A 19356-nucleotide genomic window follows, 5' to 3' on the forward strand; every position below is an offset into this window, starting at 1 on the left:
ATTAAAACGCTAATAATTGCATATCCAAATATGTAGTACTTTGTTGCAGATCACTTTCGTGATGTTTCAGATTCAATATCCAGCTGTGCAGTTCCGTGGGAATGAATTCTGTCTCATTTCTTTTATGTCGAAGTAATTCATACATATTACAAAAACATATGTATGTATGAGTATATAGTATGTTTCACATCTTCTCCTAAGCCACTGAGAAGATTCCAACCGATCTTTGTACACATATCAATTGCTGTCTCAAAGAGTCGTTGTGGGGGTAAGAACAATCAGGGGTGGGGGATGGGGTCGAAAAATAAGTATGCCCCACGACGCACGAGACCAGTTACTAACTTGCAACAAATTTTGCACATAATTTCAAACCTTTATAAAAACGTTTTCTCGCTGACAGTCCCACAAAACAAAGAAAGGAAACAACTTTATCGCTTACTACATTTTCACTGTCCATACAGTAAAAATGTCGCAGCAGGCATGCCGTTTCAATTTACTACTGCTTTACTGCTAACTGCATTCGCGACACGTTTTGCAGACAGTATTCACATATACTTTCCGCAAAAATATGTCATCGTAAGATACGTAGTTTAGGAGATTTGACATGATAAACATTTAGCTGCGTGAAAGCGAAACTGCAGGATGAAATTCGCTACAAATACAGGTGGAAGAACGTAAAGTACCTAGCGACTGGAAGAAAGCGCAGGTCGTTCCCATTTTCAAGAAGGGTCATAAATCAGATGCGAATAATTATAGGCCTATTTCGCTTACGTCAATCTGTTGTAGAATAATGGAACATGTTTTGTGTTCTCGTATTATGACGTTCTTAGATAATACAAATCTCCTTCATCATAACCAACATGGATTCCGCAAACAGAGATCATGTGAAACTCAGCTCGCCCTATTTGCCCAAGAAATTCACAGTGCCGTAGACACTGGCGAGCAGATTGATGCCGTATTCCTGGACTTCAGGAAGGCATTTGATACGGTTCCGCACTTACGTTTAGTGAAAAAAATACGAGCTTACGGAATATCGGACCAGGTTTGTGATTGGATTCAGGATTTCCTAGAAGAAAGAACACAACATGTCATTCTTAACGGTTCAAAATCTGCAGATGTAGAGGTAATTTCGGGAGTACCGCAGGGAAGCGTGATAGGACCTTTATTGTTTACAATATACATAAATGACTTAGTTGACAACATCGGTAGCTCCGTGAGGCTATTTGCAGATGACACGGTTGTCTACAAGAAAGTAGCAACATCAGAAGACTCGTACGTACTCCAGGAGGACCTGCAGAGGATTAATGCATGGTGCGACAGCTGGCAGCTTTCCCTAAACGTAGATAAATGTAATATAATGCGCATACATAGGGGCAGAAATCCATTCCAGTACGATTATGCCATAGGTGGTAAATCATTGGAAGCGGTAACGACCGTAAAATACTTAGGAGTTACTATCCGGAGCGATCTGAAGTGGAATGATCACATAAAACAAATAGTGGGAAAAGCAGGCGCCAGGTTGAGATTCATAGGAAGAATTCTAAGAAAATGTGACTCATCGACGAAAGAAGTAGCTTACAAAACGCTTGTTCGTCCGATTCTTGAGTATTGCTCATCAGTATGGGACCCTTACCAGGTTGGATTAATAGAAGAGATAGACATGATCCAGCGAAAAGCAGCGCGATTCGTCATGGGGACATTTAGTCAGCGCGAGAGCGTTACGGAGATGCTGAACAAGCTCCAGTGGCGGACACTTCAAGAAAGGCGTTACGCAATACGGAGAGGTTTATTATCGAAATTACGAGAGAGCACATTCCGGAAAGAGATGGGCAACATATTACTACCGCCCACATATATCTCGCGTAATGATCACAACGAAAAGATCCGAGAAATTAGAGCAAATACGGAGACTTACAAGCAGTCGTTCTTCCCACGCACAATTCGTGAATGGAACAGGGAAGGGGGGATCAGATAGTGGTACAATAAGTACCCTCCGCCACACACCGTAAGGTGGCTCGCGGAGTATAGATGTAGATGTAGATGTAGAAATGCCGGCTGCTGTGGCCGAGCGGTTCTATGCGCTTCAGTTCGGAACCGCGCTGCTGCTACGTCGCAGGTTCGAATCCTGCCTCGGGCATGGATATGTGTGATGTCCTTAGGTTAGTTAGGTTTAACTAGTTCTAAGTCTAGGGGACTGATGACCTCAGATGTTGAGTCCCATAATGCTCAGAGCCATCTGAACCTTTTTGAGACTCGGTACACGTGTTAGTTACCATCCCCAAGGAAATACTGTGGGGATAAGAACCACAACCTTCTGTTAGGCTAGCGGAGACAACGTGGAGAGAGAAGGTCTGAGGAGGAGATGGAAAGACAGGGAAAGGATGGAGGAACTGAACAGAAATAATACGAAGGAGAAGAAGGGGTACTCGGAAATGGACAGAAAGGAAAGAGGTGGTTATGAACAGAGAGAGGGGCGGGGAGAATATGGACAAGGAAAGGAAAAAGGAAGAGATGGACAGAGAAGAAGGAGAATTTGGACAGAGAACGGGAAGAGGAGCAGATGTACAGAGATGAGGGAGAGAAGTAGAAGGACAGAAAAAGGGAAGGGGAGATAGATATATAGATGGGAGAGAAGGAGATGGGCAGAAAGAGGAAAGATGAGTTGGCGAAAGAGAGGAAAGATGAGAAGGGCAGATAGAGGAGGAGGAGAATGAAGAGGAGGAGATGGGCAGCAAGAGGAGGGAGGAGGACGTGGATTGAGAGGGAGGGAAGGCGATGGACAGAACGAGGGTTGAGGATGCGATGGACAAAGAGAGATGGCAGAATTAGACAGAGAGCGAGATGGGGTAGGAGGAGATCGATTGTCCATCTCCTTCTCTCTCATTTCTCTGCACATCTACTCCTTTTCCCTTTCCCTGTCCTTTTCTTTCAAATGGTTCAAATGGCTCTGAGCACTATGGGACTAGTCGTGGACTGCACGGCTGGTCTCGGTGGAGGTTCGAGTCCTCCCACGGGCCCACGCCCTTAGGATAATTTAGGTTAAGTAGTGTGTAAGCTTAGGGACTTACGACCTTAGCAGTTAAGTCCCATAAGATTTCACACGCATTTGAACATTTGAACTATGGGACTTAACATCTGAGGTCATCAGTCCCCTAGAACTTAGAACTACTTAAACCTAACTAAACTAAGGACATCACACACATCCACGCCCGAGGCAGGATTCGAACCTGCGACCGTATAAATATATCACATCTATCGATTTTCGGACAATTCCTTCGTGGTGCGTCTTATTTTTATGAGGTAGTCATAAAATTTTCACCTCGAAAAAGTAGTTACGTAATTAATTTTTTATTTGTTCAAATTTTTGTCTGTTCAAGTTATACATATTGGTGCTGCGTTCGGCAACTTACTGTCAGCTGTCCTGAGCTACGGAATCAACCAACCTGGCCAACAGTCACACGGAACGGCAAGATTGGGCTGCACGCAAACTTGCCATATGCCAACGTAAATGATCGTGGGATTGTGAACAGAAGTGTGGAACAGAATGGGAAAGCGTCCTTGATGACGAGGGTGTGGAGCGGTTGGGATCGCTGGAGGCGCCAGAACAGCATCGTAATTGCTGCAAGCGCCGCTTCCAATTCCAGCTCCAGGGAGCGGCGGCGGCGGCCGCGTGCGTCTGCACCCGCCCACTTTCTCCGGCCGCCTTTTTCCGCTGGAACCGGTTGCCGGCTCCACATTTCATGCTTGCTTACCCCTCTCCACCCCGCTGTCTTCCTCTCCGGCCAGCCCCCACCCCACTGGCTTTCTCCGGTGCGTTCAGCAGCGAAGAAATTTCTAAACTTCTCCAAATTAAAAAAGAAAAAAAAATATCGTGAAATCCTCGCCGTTTGCCAGACTCGCATCCGTCCTCGGACACGCCACCAGAATGCGGTACCCTGCTTCAGAGCGCAGACAACCCCTGCTTACGGCTGTTAGCCCTCGAGGTCGTTGTGGGGATCGCAGGGATTACGAAAGGAGGAAAGCGAAGATGCTGCTGGCGCTGGGGCCGCGTGTGCCGGGGTCACGTGCCGGAGAAAGGGAAAGCATACCGGGAGCCGGGGCGGTGTAAAACTCGCCGGCGTTGGCGCGCAGCGGCTAGTCCACGGGACCACGAGTGCTCGGGAACCAGCAACCAGCGCTAGCACAGGACAGCGGGATGAGTGCGGTAGCCGTGAGCGGGAGTGTACAAGCGGCATGCGCCGAGAGGAAGGAGGCGAGCAACAGGTACGTCCCGTCATTGTCCGAGGTCATCCCTAGCCGGCTGCTTCGCGAAACCGTCATAGGGTGAATGCACCACAGTCTTTTCACGTAATACAACCCATTACGTTGTCCTGGACGGCGAGTGTTCAATCGCAGACGTTGGTATAGCCAGGAGTGCCCCAGGAAAGTGACAAGATTGCTTTTGTTCGGTACACGCTAACCGTTAATGACAATTGCTCTCATTAATATTTACGACAGTGCTGAGCTCATAGAGATTTTAGGTTGGTTTGTTTAACGCTATACGATCCGTAAATTATCTTGTATAACGTTTCTGTGTCGAGGAAATAACTGTGGTAATTGTTTCGCATACTTCACTACCGAGCGGCAGCACGTCACGCTCACACCAACAAGAACCATAAACATTTCACTTTTCTAGTTTATTTGCCCATTTAGCATGTAAAACTTGTCAGTAACATGTCTCTCAAGGAACTGCGTTGCATTTGTTCATAATGTTGCAGTCTGCTGAAAACATAATGTTCTAATTTGGTGTGTATAAGGGCAACCCGAAAATACCAGCACAGTTGAGGGTTAACGAATAGGTCCAATATACATAAAAACCCGTGGAAAAGTAATGAGGACGAGAACATTCGTATTAGTATGTTGGGATCAGGCACGCAGTGCCGGAAGTTGCATGCGGCTTTTCGCTGATGATGCTGTAGTATACAGAGAAGTTGCAGCATTAGAAAACTGCAGCGAAATGCAGGAAGATCTGCAGCGGATAGGCACTTGGTGCAGGGAGTGGCAACTGACCCTTAACATAGACAAATGCAATGTATTGCGAATACATAGAAAGAAGGATCCTTTATTGTATGATTTAAGGATAGCGGAATAAACACTTGTATCAGTTACTTCTGTAAAATATCTGGGAGTATGCGTACGGAACGATTTGAAGTGGAATGATTATATTAAATTAATTGTTGGTAAGGCGGGTGACAGGTTGAGATTCATTGGGAGAGTACTTAGAAAATGTAGTCCATCAACAAAGGAGGTGGCTTACAAAACACTCGTTCGATCTATACTTGAGTATTGCTCATCAGTGTGGGATCCGTACCAGGTCGGGTTGACAGAGGAGATAGAGAAGATCCAATGAAGAGCGGCGCGTTTCGTCACAGGGTTATTTGGTAACCGTGATAGCGTTACGGAGATGTTTAACAAACTCAAGTGGCAGACTCTGCAAGAGAGGCGCTCTGCATCTCGGTGTAGCCTGCTGTCCAGGTTTTGAGAGGGTGCGTTTCTGGATGAGGTATCGAATATATTGCTTCCCCCTATTCATACCTCGCGAGGAGATCACGAATTTAAAATTAGAGATATTCGAGTGCGCACGGAGGCTTTCCGGCAGTCGTTCTTCCCGCGAACCATACGCGACTGGAACAGAAAAGGGAGGTAATGACAGTGGCACGTAAAGTGCCCTCCGCCACACACCGTTAGGTGGCTTGCGGAGTATAAATGTAGATGTAGATGTAGAATGTAGATCTAGATGTAGATGTACACACTGTATCTCAGGATCGATGGTCGGTATTCAGGAATATACTAAAATGTAGTCTTTCACGGCCGGAAATGTCACGTCCATTATAATTATCCGGGCTGTTATGCCGTGGTCGGTTGATGAATTCTGTGTCAATTCCCAACGTTTCGTCCCCGTCTGCGGAGGACATCCTCAATGGGGCCTGTAGCTCGAGGGAAGGTCCAACACACCCACTGGCTCGCTACTGAGCTACAGACCCCCTTGAAGATGTCCTCCGCAGAGGGGGACGAAACGTTGGGAATTGACACAGAATTCATCAACCGACAACGCATAACAGCCCGAATAATTATAATGGACATTCAGGAATATGTCAGGAACACCCATTCGAAGCAGAAAATTTTTGGACAACATGGTTGTGGAGAGAAGCAGCGATTAGTATGATTAATCAATAATTCAAGAACAGTCTTAATCGCATTTATTATTGTTATAATACCGCCAACCGGTTTCAACCCTACGTAGGGGTCATCTTCTGGGCGTTTACACCACTGGTCGACTGCTGATGGTGTCACTCCTGTCTACATAACGGCAGGAAACATAGATGACCCCTACGTCGGGTTGAAACCGATTGGCGGTATTATAACAATAATAAATGCGATTAACACTGCTCTTGAATTATCGAAGCAGAAAAGCCAGTTAACATGGGCTCTAAAATGCATAGTTTTTAGAGCTTCTTCATCTTCGGTACTGTGAAATAAACCTCTTCTACTGCAAGCTCTTTGCTTTCCATATTTTCAGAGGTGATAGTATGGACCAAAACAAGAAAAAACTCCAGTAAACATGGACTCAAAAACGCGTACGTTAAAAACTATGATAACTTGCTCATTTTCGCTACTGTACTGAACAAGTGCTCATTGTTCTAAAGGTACGCATTTTAGATCCCATGTTTACTAGACTTTTTTGTTTCGTATAGTCGCTCTTATCACATCCCTGAATACTGACCATTCCCATTGGGACACTATGTATATATAAAACGATCTAACAGGTAGGGTGTGAAACAATCTGCAACTGTTTGCTGGTGACGCTGAAGTGAATCGGGAAGCGTAATATTTGAGCGACTGTGGCAGTATACAGGGAAACTTGCATAGAATTTCTGTTTCATGTGACCACTGAGAGATTGCTCCAAATGTGGAAAAAATGTACTTTAATGCAGATGAGCAGGAAAAAGAATCCTGTAACGTTCGAATACATTATTAGTGATGCTGCTTGATACAGTCATGACACGATAAATCAGTCTAGTCTAAAAGCCGTAAATTCAACTGAATACCTAGGTATTACAAGTACGAACAACTTAAATTGGAATGAACACATAGAAAATGTTGTGGGGAAGGCTAACCAAAGACTGCGTTTTATTGGCAGGACACTTAGAAAATGCAACAAACCTACTAAGGAGACTGCCTACATTACGCTTGTCCGTCGTCTTTTAGAATACTGCTGCGTGGCGTGGGATCCTTACCAGATAGGACTGACGGAGTACATCGAAAAAGTTCAAAGAAAGGCAGTACGTTTTGAATTAGCTTGAAATGTGGGAGAGAGTGTCACAGAAATGATACAGGATTTGGGCTGGACATCATTAAAAGAAAGGCGTTTTTCGTTGCGACGGAATCTTCTCACGAAATTCCGATCACCTACTTCCTCCTCCGCATGCGAAAATATTTTGTTGACACCGACCTACATAGGGAGGAACGATCACCATGATAAAATAAGGGAAATCAGAGCTCGTACGGAAAGATATAGGTGTTCTTTCTTTCCACGTGCTATACGAGATTGGAATAATAGAGAATTGTGAAGCTGGTTCGATGAACCCTCTGCCAGGCACTTAAATGTGATTTGCAGAGTATCCATGTAAAAGATGTAGATGTACATTAAATATTTAGCCTTAACGTTGTAAAGCGACTTGAAATGGAACAAGCACGTATTGTCGATTCTAGGGAAGGCGAATAATCGCTTGTAGAACGCTAGTGTGACCCATTGCTGAGAACTGCTCGAGTGTTTGGGATCCCTACCACGTCGGATTCAAGGAAGACACGGAAACAATTCAGAGGCGTGCCGCTAGGTTTGTTACCGGAAGGTTCGATTAACGTGCGAGTACTACGTAAATGTTTCATGAACCGAAATGGGAATTCCTGAAGGGAACATTGCTTTCCTTTAGCGAAACAGTATTCAGAAAGTGTAGAGAGGTGGCATTTGCGACAGACTGCAAAACGACCCTACAATCACCAACACGTATCTCGCATCAGAACAATGAGAACAAGATGAGAGAAATCAAGGCAATTACCGAAGCATATAGACAGGCGCTTCATTTGCGAGCGGAAAAGGAAAGGGACTGACTAACGGTGGTAGAAAGTATCCTCCGCCGTGTACCGCTTGGTCGTTCACACAATATGCATGTACGTAAGGACTTCAGAAAGTCAAATGTCTTCCCACGCTGAGAACCATTGTGCGACAATAGAGACGTATTGTCGGAAGAGAGTACGTGTTTAGGGTTTGCTGCAGATGCAATTCCTCTGTACTATCCTGGTGGGAAAAACGACTAAATTGCACACAGAAATTTGCACCGTGAAATTTTGACATTATATGGAACAAATGCAATATCATTAAGGCCGGTGATATTTTTAAAACTGTCGGGATTCCGATATATCGATATTCAGAAGATGTATCAGAAAGCCGCCGATGTATCGAAGAAAAGTATCGATACATCGACGTAGTAATACTGACTTATCGGTCTTTAAAAACATCGGTTGCATACTGGAAATGTACTGCCGTTTTTAGCGCTGTGCATTAAAGTACTGATTTATTACTAGATATTCTGTACATTAACAAGCTAGCAGCCCTTAGAGCATGAATTGAAAGGAAAACCACGCACGTTCACGCTTTGTGATAACCACCTCGGTAACAATGGTAACTGCGTGTAAACGACAATAAAATGTGTCGCATGGGTCTGTTATTCGGTTTCGTCACGTATCGGATTTGTCTGGAACACTTCAAGTTGACTTTTTTTTTTTATTTCTGGAAACTCCAGCGACCTAGCAGTTATAGTGTCAAAATGACGTGGTGAAGTTATACGCTGCAGTTTCGGCGCCGAGCGCCTACTATATCAGCATTTCCCCTTACACGTCACCGTCTGCACTGAGCGAGGTTGCGCAGTGGCTGGCACACTGGACTCGCGTTCAGGAGGACGACGGCTCAATCCCGCGTCCGGCCATCCTGATTCAGGTTTTCCGTGATTTCCATAAATCGCTCCAGGCAAATGCCTGGGTGGTTCCTTTGAAAGGACACGGCCGACTTCCTTCCCCGTCCTTCCCTAATCCGATGAGACCGATGACCTCGCTGTCTGGTCTCCACCCCCACAGCAACCTAACGTCACCGCCTACCACAAAGATCAATCTTGTTATTTAGAGTTTTGTTCACCATTTTCATCCATTGTTTTTGCAGAATGCCGAGGTGAAGAAATAGCACACTACTTAGGTTAAAAATTTTTTTTTTTTTAATGCAACTGGTGTGCTATTTTTTCACATCGGAAATCTTGTTATTCCACTCACTCCGCCAGCCCCCCCGCCTCCCCCCAGTGCAATCGGCTTTCTCCATTGTGCCACTTATACTTGCTTCCCTCATTCAAAGAGAAAGACGGGGCGAGATGAAAGCTCAAAAATTAGTAAGACTCCTTGACAATTGGAAGCAAAATTATGTTGTACAGTCTCAAAAGAACTGTTTCAAACATTTACCGAAAACTACGAAAAAAAAAACATAAAAATATTGGCGCTCTATATTGTCATTTCCATATCGACATATTAGTATATTTTTGAATATATGTCGCCGATACTTAACGATACTTTTGGAAAAGCTTTCGATATATCTATATTCTATCGCCGGCCGGGTGGCTCTAGGCTCTACAGTCTGGAACCGCGCGACCGCTACGGTCGCAAGCTCGAATCCTGCCTCGGGCATGGACGTGTGTGTTGTCCTTAGGTTAGTTAGGTTTAAGTAATTCTAAGTTCCAGGGGACTGATGAGTTCAGCAGTTAAGTCCAATAGTGCTCAGAGCCATTTGAACCATTTGATATTCTATCAACAGCCCTAGTATCCAGCTGTAGTGAAACGGCGCTGCCAATTTTGACCAAGACCGCACAGACGCCGGTGACCTGATCGGAAAGCTCAGATCACGCACAATGCGATTTCAATCTTTTTAGCAAGCTTGCAGAAGTCCTGGGGAGAAAAGAATCTTCCAACAGTGTTGAGGACATTCACATGGCAGTTATCGAATGGGTTCTTGACCAAAGAGTGGCTTTCTGCAGTAGAAGAATTGAGCAATTGGTAGAACGTTCCGACTTTTGTTTACAGAGACTTGGTGCCTATGTTGAGAACATATGCTGCCCATATGGTTGCACTATCGGTGGAAGGATGGCACTCACGTATCGTACAGCCGTTACGACGCCTTCCATGACCACCAGCGGCGTACGTCAGTCCCATATAATGCCACCCCAAAACAGCAGGAAACTTGCTGCACTCGCTGAACAGTGGGTCTAAGGCGTTCAACCCGATCGGGTTGCCTCCAAACACGTCTCCGACGATTGTCTGGTTGAAGGCATATGCGATACTAATAGGTGAAGAGAACGTGATGCCAATACTGAGCAGTCCATTCGGCACAGTGTTGGGCCCATCTGTACCGCGCTGTATGGTGTTGTGGTTGCAAAGATGGACTTTGCTATGTACGTTGGGAGTGAAGAAGCGCATCATGCAGTCTATTGCACACAGTTTGAGTCTTAACACGACGTCCTGTGGCTGCATTATTAAACACGGTGGCGTTGCTGTCAGGGTTCCCCCGAGCCATAATCCGTAGGTAGCGGTCATCCACTGCAGTAGTAAACCTGGGGCGGCCTGAGCGAGGCATGTCATCGACATTTCCTGTCTCCTTGTATCTCTCCCATGTCCGAACAACATCGCTTTTGGTTCACTCCGAGACGCCTGGAGACTTCCCTTGTTGAGAGCACTTCCTGGCACAAAGTAACGATGCGGACGCGATCGTACCGCAGTATTGACCGTCTGTGTATGGTTAAACTACAGACAACACGAGTCGTGTACCTCCTTCCTGGTGGAATGACTGGAACTAATCGGCTGTCGGACCCCCTCCGTCTAATAGGCGCTGCTCATGCATGGTTGTTTACATCTTTGGGAGCGTTTAAGGACATGACTTGAACGGTCGAAGGTGTGTCTGTGATACAGTATCCACTGTCAACGTCTACCTTCGGGAGTTCTGGGAACCGATGTGATGCAAACCTTTTTTTGATGTGTGTATGTAAGAGAGACTTTGTACCCTTACACCTGAATGACCTTCACGGGCGGGTATGATGGCGACCTGGGAGAGGTCCCATGTATTGGAGAGACACTGCGGTGTTTCTCCTGGCCTCATGGCGTGGGGAGCCGTCGGATATGACTTCAGGTCATGGCTGGTATGATCGGGGAGGGAACTGTGGTGACACAACGTTACCTCATGGACATCCTGCGTCCTCATGTGTTACCTTTCATGCGACAGTATCATGATGCCATCTTCCAACACGACAATGCTCGTTCATGTACGGCACGTGTCTCTGTGAAATGTCTACGTGACATTGAGATAATCCAGTGGCCCCCGATACAACATGCGTGTTACCAGCTCATAAGTCAACTCCCTCTCAATGCTAGTATTCAGGCCAGCGTACCTCAGAAGAGGATATAACGAATCAGTGCATGTAAACAGCCTAGAGGGGGTGCAAAGTCGTATTGATAAATGGTCTCATATTCCCAAGTTCTTTGTAAATTTAATCACCGAAATAACATCACATGCACTCTCAACGCATCAAGTTTCAGTTCGGTGCCTCCTCCTCTTCTCTGGGTGCTTTATAGCCTTGCCACTGATGATAAATTCCAGGACATAGCCGCCACTGTATCAAACAAATGCCAGTAGAGTCACTCTCGGAAAACAGAGAGAGTCATGTTCATAGCTTCAAAGTAAAGGATCTTCTTAAAAATTCGACTAATATTCTGAAAACTTCTACATGATGAAAATAGAAACCTCTAGTGAATATTGTTGTGTTGACAGAAGAGCCAACATCGTGTTACTAGTGGAGGCCGAAATGCACGCGTTTTAGTTCACGCAGGCTGGGGTGAGGAGGGAAGGACTGTACTGACGTGAGGTCTGGAATATGACAAGGAATTAGAATTCAGAAAGCGGACGTAATTAGATTGATACTTAACTTTAATCCATTAGTGATGAACGTCGCTCTTAAAGGTAAATGATTCACAATATCAGTATCAATAGTAACTGAATATGGCGCCTTGCTAGGTCGTAGCAAATGACGTAGCTGAAGGCTATTCTAAACTGTCGTCTCTGCAAATGAGAGCGTAAGTAGACAGTGAACCATGGCTAGCAAAGTCGGCTGTACAACTGGGGCGAGTGCTAGGGAGTCTCTCTAGACTAGACCTGCCGTGTGGCGGCGCTCGGTCTGCAATCACTGATAGTGGCGACACGCGGGTCCGACGTACACTAACGGAACGCGGCCGATTTAAAGGCTACCACCTAGCAAGTGTGGTGTCTGGCGGTGACACCACAAATATTAACTTACGCGCTGAAACTAAAAGTTTATTTTGGCGCCAGTTACGCTCCTAGTTCTTGCGGTTGCCGGTAGGTGTCTGCAGGGTGCAGTCCGTTCATTACATAATACGCGTCGAGTCGAGATGACGATAACACAGCGACATAAGGCGTTTTGAATACCAATGCAGAAACAGATGCGCTCATAAAATTTGTGACGAGTTCGACTGTCGACTGAACGTTTGCCATAACTCCGATGGAGAGCACATTGGACATTTGGGAAAGGTAAATGAAAATTTATATCCTAATCATAACTACAGAAGTATCCCAATGATCTATATGCATGCATATGAAAGATACACCGAAGAGCCCACACATAACGACAAGCTGCCTAATAGCAAGCTGGTTAATCTTTAGAACGAAATGTAGCAGCGATACTGCGTGGCATGGCTTCGACAGGCTCTTGGTTGGTTTCCGGTAGGGATCAGAAGTGAGCTCCGGACACTCGCTTTAAGTTCTCCAGCGAGTCCTGTGACGTCATCTTCCAGCTCGTGGTTTCCGTGTGCCCGTAGACTCGACCCGTGAGTCACCGCCGCTGTCCACTCGTCACCTGAGGCTGTTCTCGGGTACAAGTGGACTCGACTCGCTCAGAGAGGAGAGCGAGTACACGGATTCGCTAGTATAACCGCGGACTCGTTGCATTTCCGCTACGTATGTAATCGTTCGGAATACCTTTCCGTCATTAATCTGTAAATTACTACTCATTTACTTCACACAATCACGATTTAGGCGGTATAGACATTCCCAAATGCAAGTTAATATGGCACAAAATGTCCGACCTGCCTAAATGACAGAAGCAAGTTATGTACCAATACAATGAATGATCAGTTTGCAGTGAATATCCTGTTTATACATACATTTAAGAGAGAAAATTTTTTTGTAGACTGCTGTAAATTTATTTTAATATTTAATATCTATTCAGAGAATATCTAACAATTAGGTTGACATATACACACCTTCGAGGCCTTACCGAGTCTATAACGACAGTACCAGAGAACATAACGTGAGTACGAAGTGCAATGTTGTTGCATTGATTTAATGTCCTACTTAGCCACAGAACACGTGGAGGCAAAGTAGCAACCAGTCCAGCACGACGACAAAGGGAGAGCGCCCTAAAAATTTTTATCAATTCTTTTATAACAGATTTAGCTTCATTTTTTAGATTACGAGTCGATTGATATGTCACAGGGTAATCGTAGGAGCAGTTTGCAAGTCGAGTTCATTATCTGCCTGTAAATCATGTCAAATAAATTCTCCCCGGCTATTAGGGACACTCATAGGTGTGCCTAGTAACATGACTCCCGGCTCATGTGACATTATAATCTTCTGATGTTTCATTTAATTAACATAGACTTGGTACAGTGCAGCGTATTACTGGAAGGCCACAATAGCCGCTAGTTTGAATTTCAGTTCTTTTTCAGCGGAGGAACACACGCCCCGATCAACGTTTTTTGCGGGAGACCTCCTATTCCAAGTGTCCAATTGCGAGGGCGCCGACACTGCCTTCACGGGCCGGAACGAACCCGCGAGAGGCGCGCCTGTTAGGTAGGTCACGAAGCTCCTCTTCCTGTCGGCAGAGCTAGACAGTGTCATCGGGTGCTGGACAGTGACGGGAGACACTCAGGTCGAAGCCAGTTCGTAGTAGGTGTAAGTTTGTGACCATCGTTCGCGAGTGAGGTGGCACCATCATGTACGAATGTGCATGCTGGTTACATCATAATGGCCATTGATCGCGCTACGCAATGCAGCGTGGTCAGTAATCCGTTTCCACGTGCCGGCCGGTGTGGCCAAGCGGTTCTAGGCGCTTCAGTGTGGGACCGCGCGACCGCTACGGTCGCAGGTTCGAATCCTGCCTCGGGCATGGATGTGTGTGATGTCCTTAGATTAGTTAGGTTTAAGTAGTTCTAAGTTCTAGGGGACTGATGACCTCAGATGTTAAGTCCCATAGTGCTCAGAGCCATTTGAACCAAGCCAAGTTTCCGCGTGCTAATCCGTAGTAATTCCGACGTGGCGCGATAGCGTGCACACCAAACGGTTTTTGCGGCAATCGTTCGTGTTTCCCTAAACGCAGTCTCAGACCTCTGCCTGGGCTGGTCTCGTCAGTTCTCTTGACTATTAGTATTTCTCTATATCTCGGCGCACTCCCTCTTCATTAAGGGGTAGCATCGTTCGGTATTTGTTCTTACTCTGCACTATTTCATTATTATTGTGTCTCGACCTGCAGCAGGACTAGTTCTCGCCAATTTTCAACATTGTCAGTGAGCAGTAATCGTTATTCAAGTGTAACAGGCTGCACCTCGTTTAACGTTTTGCCGAGAAGCAGTATACACTGATCAGCCAGAACATTATGACTACTGACATACTATCGATATAAACCTGTCTAGGTGACAGCAGAGTCACCTGACGAGAAATGACTGCTAGTCACACACACGCACGGTACATGACGTGCTGCCCGTGTGTAGCATAGGGAAGGCGCGCGATCTTTCTGAGTTTGCCCGAGCGCAGATTGTGATCGCCCGAAGGCTCGGCACGATCATTTCTGAAACTGTACGATTTGTTGGGTGTTCGAGGAGTGATGTGGTGAGTGCCTTCAACACGTGGCGAAACGAAGGTGAACCACGTCCAGACGCCGTGAGGTTGGGCGGCCGCGCCTGGATACAGACATCGGACATCACAGGCTCGGCAGACTAGTAAATATCACTGACCTCAATTTGCCTTAGGATTTTGGAGTACATACTGTACTCAAACATATTGAATCAACTTGGACAAAATGACTTATTGATTCATAACCAACACGGATTCAGAAAATATCGTTCTTGTGCAACACAGCTAACTCTTTATTTCCAATGGGTGCTGTCGACATGGGATCTCAGATCGATTCCATATTCCTACATTTCCAGAAGGCTTTTGATACCGTTCCTTTCAAGCGACTGTTAATGAAATTGAGTGAATATGGAGTATTGTCCCAGTTGTGTGACTGAATTCGTGATTTCCTCCCAGAGAGGTCACAGTTCGTAGTGATAGACGGTAAATCATCGAGTAGAACTGAAGTGATATCTGGCATTCCGCAAGGTAGTGCCATAGGCCCTCTGCTGTTCCTGATTTATATAAATGATATAGGTGATAATCTGAGCAGCCCCCTTAGATCGTCTGCAGATGACACTGTAATTTACCGTCTAGTAAAATCATCAGATGATCAATTCCAATTACAAAATGATCTAGGGAGAATTTCTGTATGGTGCGAAAAGTGGCAGTTGGCGCTAAACAAAGAAAAGTGCGAGGTCATCCACATGGGTACTAAAAGAAATCCGATAAATTCTGGGTATTCGATAAATCGCACAAATCTAAGGGCTGTCAACTCGACCAAGTACCTAGGAATTACAATTACGAGCAACTTAAATTGGAAAGACCACATAGATAATATTGCTGGGAAGGCGAAACAAAGACTGCGCTTTGTTAACAGAACACTTAGAAGAAGCGACAAACCCACTAAAGAGACAGCCTACATTACACTTGTCCATCCTCTGCTGAAATATTGCTGAGCGGTGTGGAATCCTTACCAAGTAGGATTGACGGAGGACATCGCAAAAGTGCAGAGAAGGGCAGCTTGTTTCGTGTTCTCGTGCAATAGGGGTGAGAGTGTCACTGATATGACACGCGAGTTGGGGTGGCAGTCACTGAAACAAAGGCGGTTTTCTTTGCGGCCAGATCTATTTACGAAATTTCATTCACCAACTTTTTCTTCCGAATGCGAAAATATTTTGTTGACACCCAATTGCGTAGGGAGAAGTGATCATCATAATAAAATAAGAGAAATCAGAGCTCGGACGAAAAGATTTAGGTGTTCCTTTCTCCCACGCGCCATTCGAGAGTGGAATGGTAGAGAAGTAGTATGAAAATGGTTCGAAGAACCCTCTGCCAGGCACTTAAGTGCGAATTGCAGAGTAACCATGCAGATGTAGATGTAAAACAGGATGTCGAAACTAACATCAGACTTTAAGGCTGGTCAGAGTACAAGTGTGTCTGAACACACAGTGCACCTTACACTCCTTACTGTAGGTCTCCGCCATCGACGAGCCATGGATGTGCCAATATTGCAACTACGACTGAAATAGGCACGTGACCATCGGTACTGGACGTTGGCGCAGTGGTACAGCGTTGCATGGTATGATTAATCCAGATATATTCGTCATGAAGCCGATGGGAGGGCTCGAATCCGTCGTCTTCCAGGGGAACTGCTCCTTGGCATCTTTACTGAGGGAAGGAGACAAGCTGGCAACGGCTTCATTACGCTCTGGGGAACATTCACGTGGCCTTTCATGGGTCCAGTGGAGCTAGTGCGAGGTACGATGATGGCCGAGGAGCATTGTTGCTGACTACGCACACCCCGTCATGACCATCCTGTTTCCGGACCAGTGGGATTTTTCAGCAAGATAATGCTCCATATCACAAGGCCAGGGTGTGATGAAGTGGTTGATGGAACACAGTGGCGACTTCCAGTTGATGTGCTGGTCCCGCAACTCGCCAGATCTGAACCCGATCGAACAAATCTGGGATGTGACTGAACGCGGCGTCAGAGCTCAGCGCCCCCCCCTCCACCTCCCCGAAATTTTCGGGGATTAGGAGATTTTTGTGTGCAGTTGTGGTAAACTCCCTCCAGCGACCTAGCAAAGCCTCATTGCATTCGTTGGCGCTGTTATCCGTGGCAAAGGTGGACATACCGGCTGTTGGTTCAAAAATGGCTCTGAGCACTGTGAACTCAACTGCTGTGGTCATCAGTCCCCTAGAGCTTAGAACTACTTAAACCTAACTAACCGCCGGCCGGCGTGGCCGAGTGGTTCTAGGCGCTTCAGCCTGGAACCGCGCGACCGCTACGGTCGCAGGTTCGAATCCTGCCTCGGGCATGGATGTGTGTGATGTCCTTAGGTTAGTTAAGTTTAAGTAGTTCTAAGTTCTAGGGGACTGATGACCTCAGAAGTTAAGTCCCATACTGCTCAGAGCCATTTGAACCTAACTAACCTAAGGACATCACACACATCCATGCCCGGGACAGGATTCGAACCTGCGACCGTAGCGGTCACGCGGTTCCAGACTGAAGCGCCTAGAACCGCACGGCCACACGGCCGGCCCTTTATCAATTGATCACGGAAACCCAGCTAGGCGCGATGGAGCCTGATACCGGCCGCTGTCGGGACGGCAGAAGACCAACGGGTCAGATTTAATGTCGCCAGTTCTTAGGGGAACAAGAGAAACCTACAGCGAAATTGATTATTCAGTTGTTCCACGGTCAACTACAGCAGCAGAAAACCGCTACGTTGTGCAACAGGCGAGTACAGACTTACGTCAAACAGCTGGTGCAATTACAACAACATTTAACAGGACTGTAAGGCACGCAATCTCATGCTCCAGAGTGTCACGGCTACTCCATAGAGGTCCGCGCTTTGTCCATCGACTAGTACGTTGTGTTACGTTGACACGCGCACATTGGCGATGTTGCCATGAACGCAAGGACTGGACAAAAGAGGGGGGGAGGGGGAGGATGGCCGCTTGCTGTTCTCAGATTAGGGGAGGTTCTCTCTGAGTAGTGATTCCGGATGTACCCTCGCATGGCGAAGAGGTGGTAACACTTAATGATCCAGGAACACTGCCAGACATGATCGTTTTTCTGGTCTAGGTATGATGCGCGGAGGCTTAATGCTGCATGTGCGTAGTGACCTCCAAATCTTTGATCATGGTATTCTCCCCAGTCAATGGTGACCATAAACGCTTTCCTCAAATGCGTCTTTTCAATGGTGCATCCGTCCCCGACTTCATTTTTGCTGGTGACAGCGCGCGACCGCATCGAATAGTGCAGGTAGGAGAGCTCTTGTAACGGAAGAATATTCGACGAATGAACTGACCTACTTGTTTTCCCGACTTAAATCCCATCGAGCACGTGTGGGATGCTTTGAGGAAATACCGGGTGATCAGAAAGTCAGTATAAATTTGAAAACTTAATAAATCACGGAATAATGTAGACAGAGAGGTAAAAATTGACACACATGCTTGGAATGACATGGGGTTTTATTATAACAAAAAAAAAACCAAAGTTCACTAATGTCCGACAGCAAAACTGCTACCGCGACGGGCGAGAGGTACAGAATCGCATCATCCCCAGCCTGGCTGATATACACCTGCTGGAACGTACGATGTTTATGCAGGATAGCGCTCCACCCCGTATTGCTAGACGCGTGAAAGATCTCTTGCGCCCGTCTTTTGGTGATGATCGTGTGCTCAGCCGCCACTTTCGTGATGCTTGGCCTCCCAGGTCCCCAGACCTCAGTCCGTGCGATTTTTGGCTTTGGGGTTACCTGAAGTCGCAAGTGTATCGTGATCGACCGACATCTCTAAGGATGCTGAAAAGACAGCATCCGACGCCAATGCCTCACCATAACGCCGGACATGCTTTACAGTCCTGTTTACAACATTATTCCTCGACTACAGCTATTGTTGAGGAATGATGGTGGACATATTGAGCATTTCCTGTAAATAACATCATCTTTGCTTTGTCTTACTTTGTTATGCTAATTATTGCTATTCTGATCAGATGAAACGCCATCTGTCGGACATTTTTGAACTTTTGTATGTTTTTGGTCCATAAAAACCCCATGTCACTCCAAGCATGTGTGTCAATTTGTACCTCTCTATCTACATAATTCCGTGATTTATTCAGTTTTCAAATTTATACTGACTTTTTGATCACCCGGTATATTACAGCACGTCCGCATGCACCATAAGCGATGCAGCAGTTGCCAGCCGGTGTGGCCGAGCGGTTCTAGGCGCTTCAGTCCGGAACTGCGCTGCTGCTACGGTCGCAGGTTCGAATCCGCGCCTCGGGCGTGGATGTGTGTGATGTCCTTAGGTTACTT

General features: G+C 46.2%; 1 protein-coding gene across 2 annotated transcripts in view; it reads left to right on the forward strand.

Moving 5' to 3' along the window:
* The first annotated feature begins 4151 nt into the window (after positions 1-4151).
* Positions 4152-19356, forward strand: part of LOC124789578 (luciferin sulfotransferase) — a 73007-nt gene continuing 57802 nt past the window's right edge. Inside the window, exon 1 of one of the 2 annotated variants that reach the window (XM_047256983.1) lies at positions 4152-4263. In XM_047256983.1, coding sequence (XP_047112939.1) covers positions 4196-4263 — 68 coding nt within the window. In that variant the 5' untranslated portion in view covers positions 4152-4195. Of the gene's footprint in view, positions 4264-12546; positions 12674-19356 lie in introns of those variants that run through there. The other variant, XM_047256984.1, reaches the window with a different exon arrangement.

Source organism: Schistocerca piceifrons, chromosome 3 (assembly GCF_021461385.2).
Source record: "Schistocerca piceifrons isolate TAMUIC-IGC-003096 chromosome 3, iqSchPice1.1, whole genome shotgun sequence".
NCBI classification, from domain to species: Eukaryota; Metazoa; Arthropoda; class Insecta; order Orthoptera; family Acrididae; genus Schistocerca; species Schistocerca piceifrons.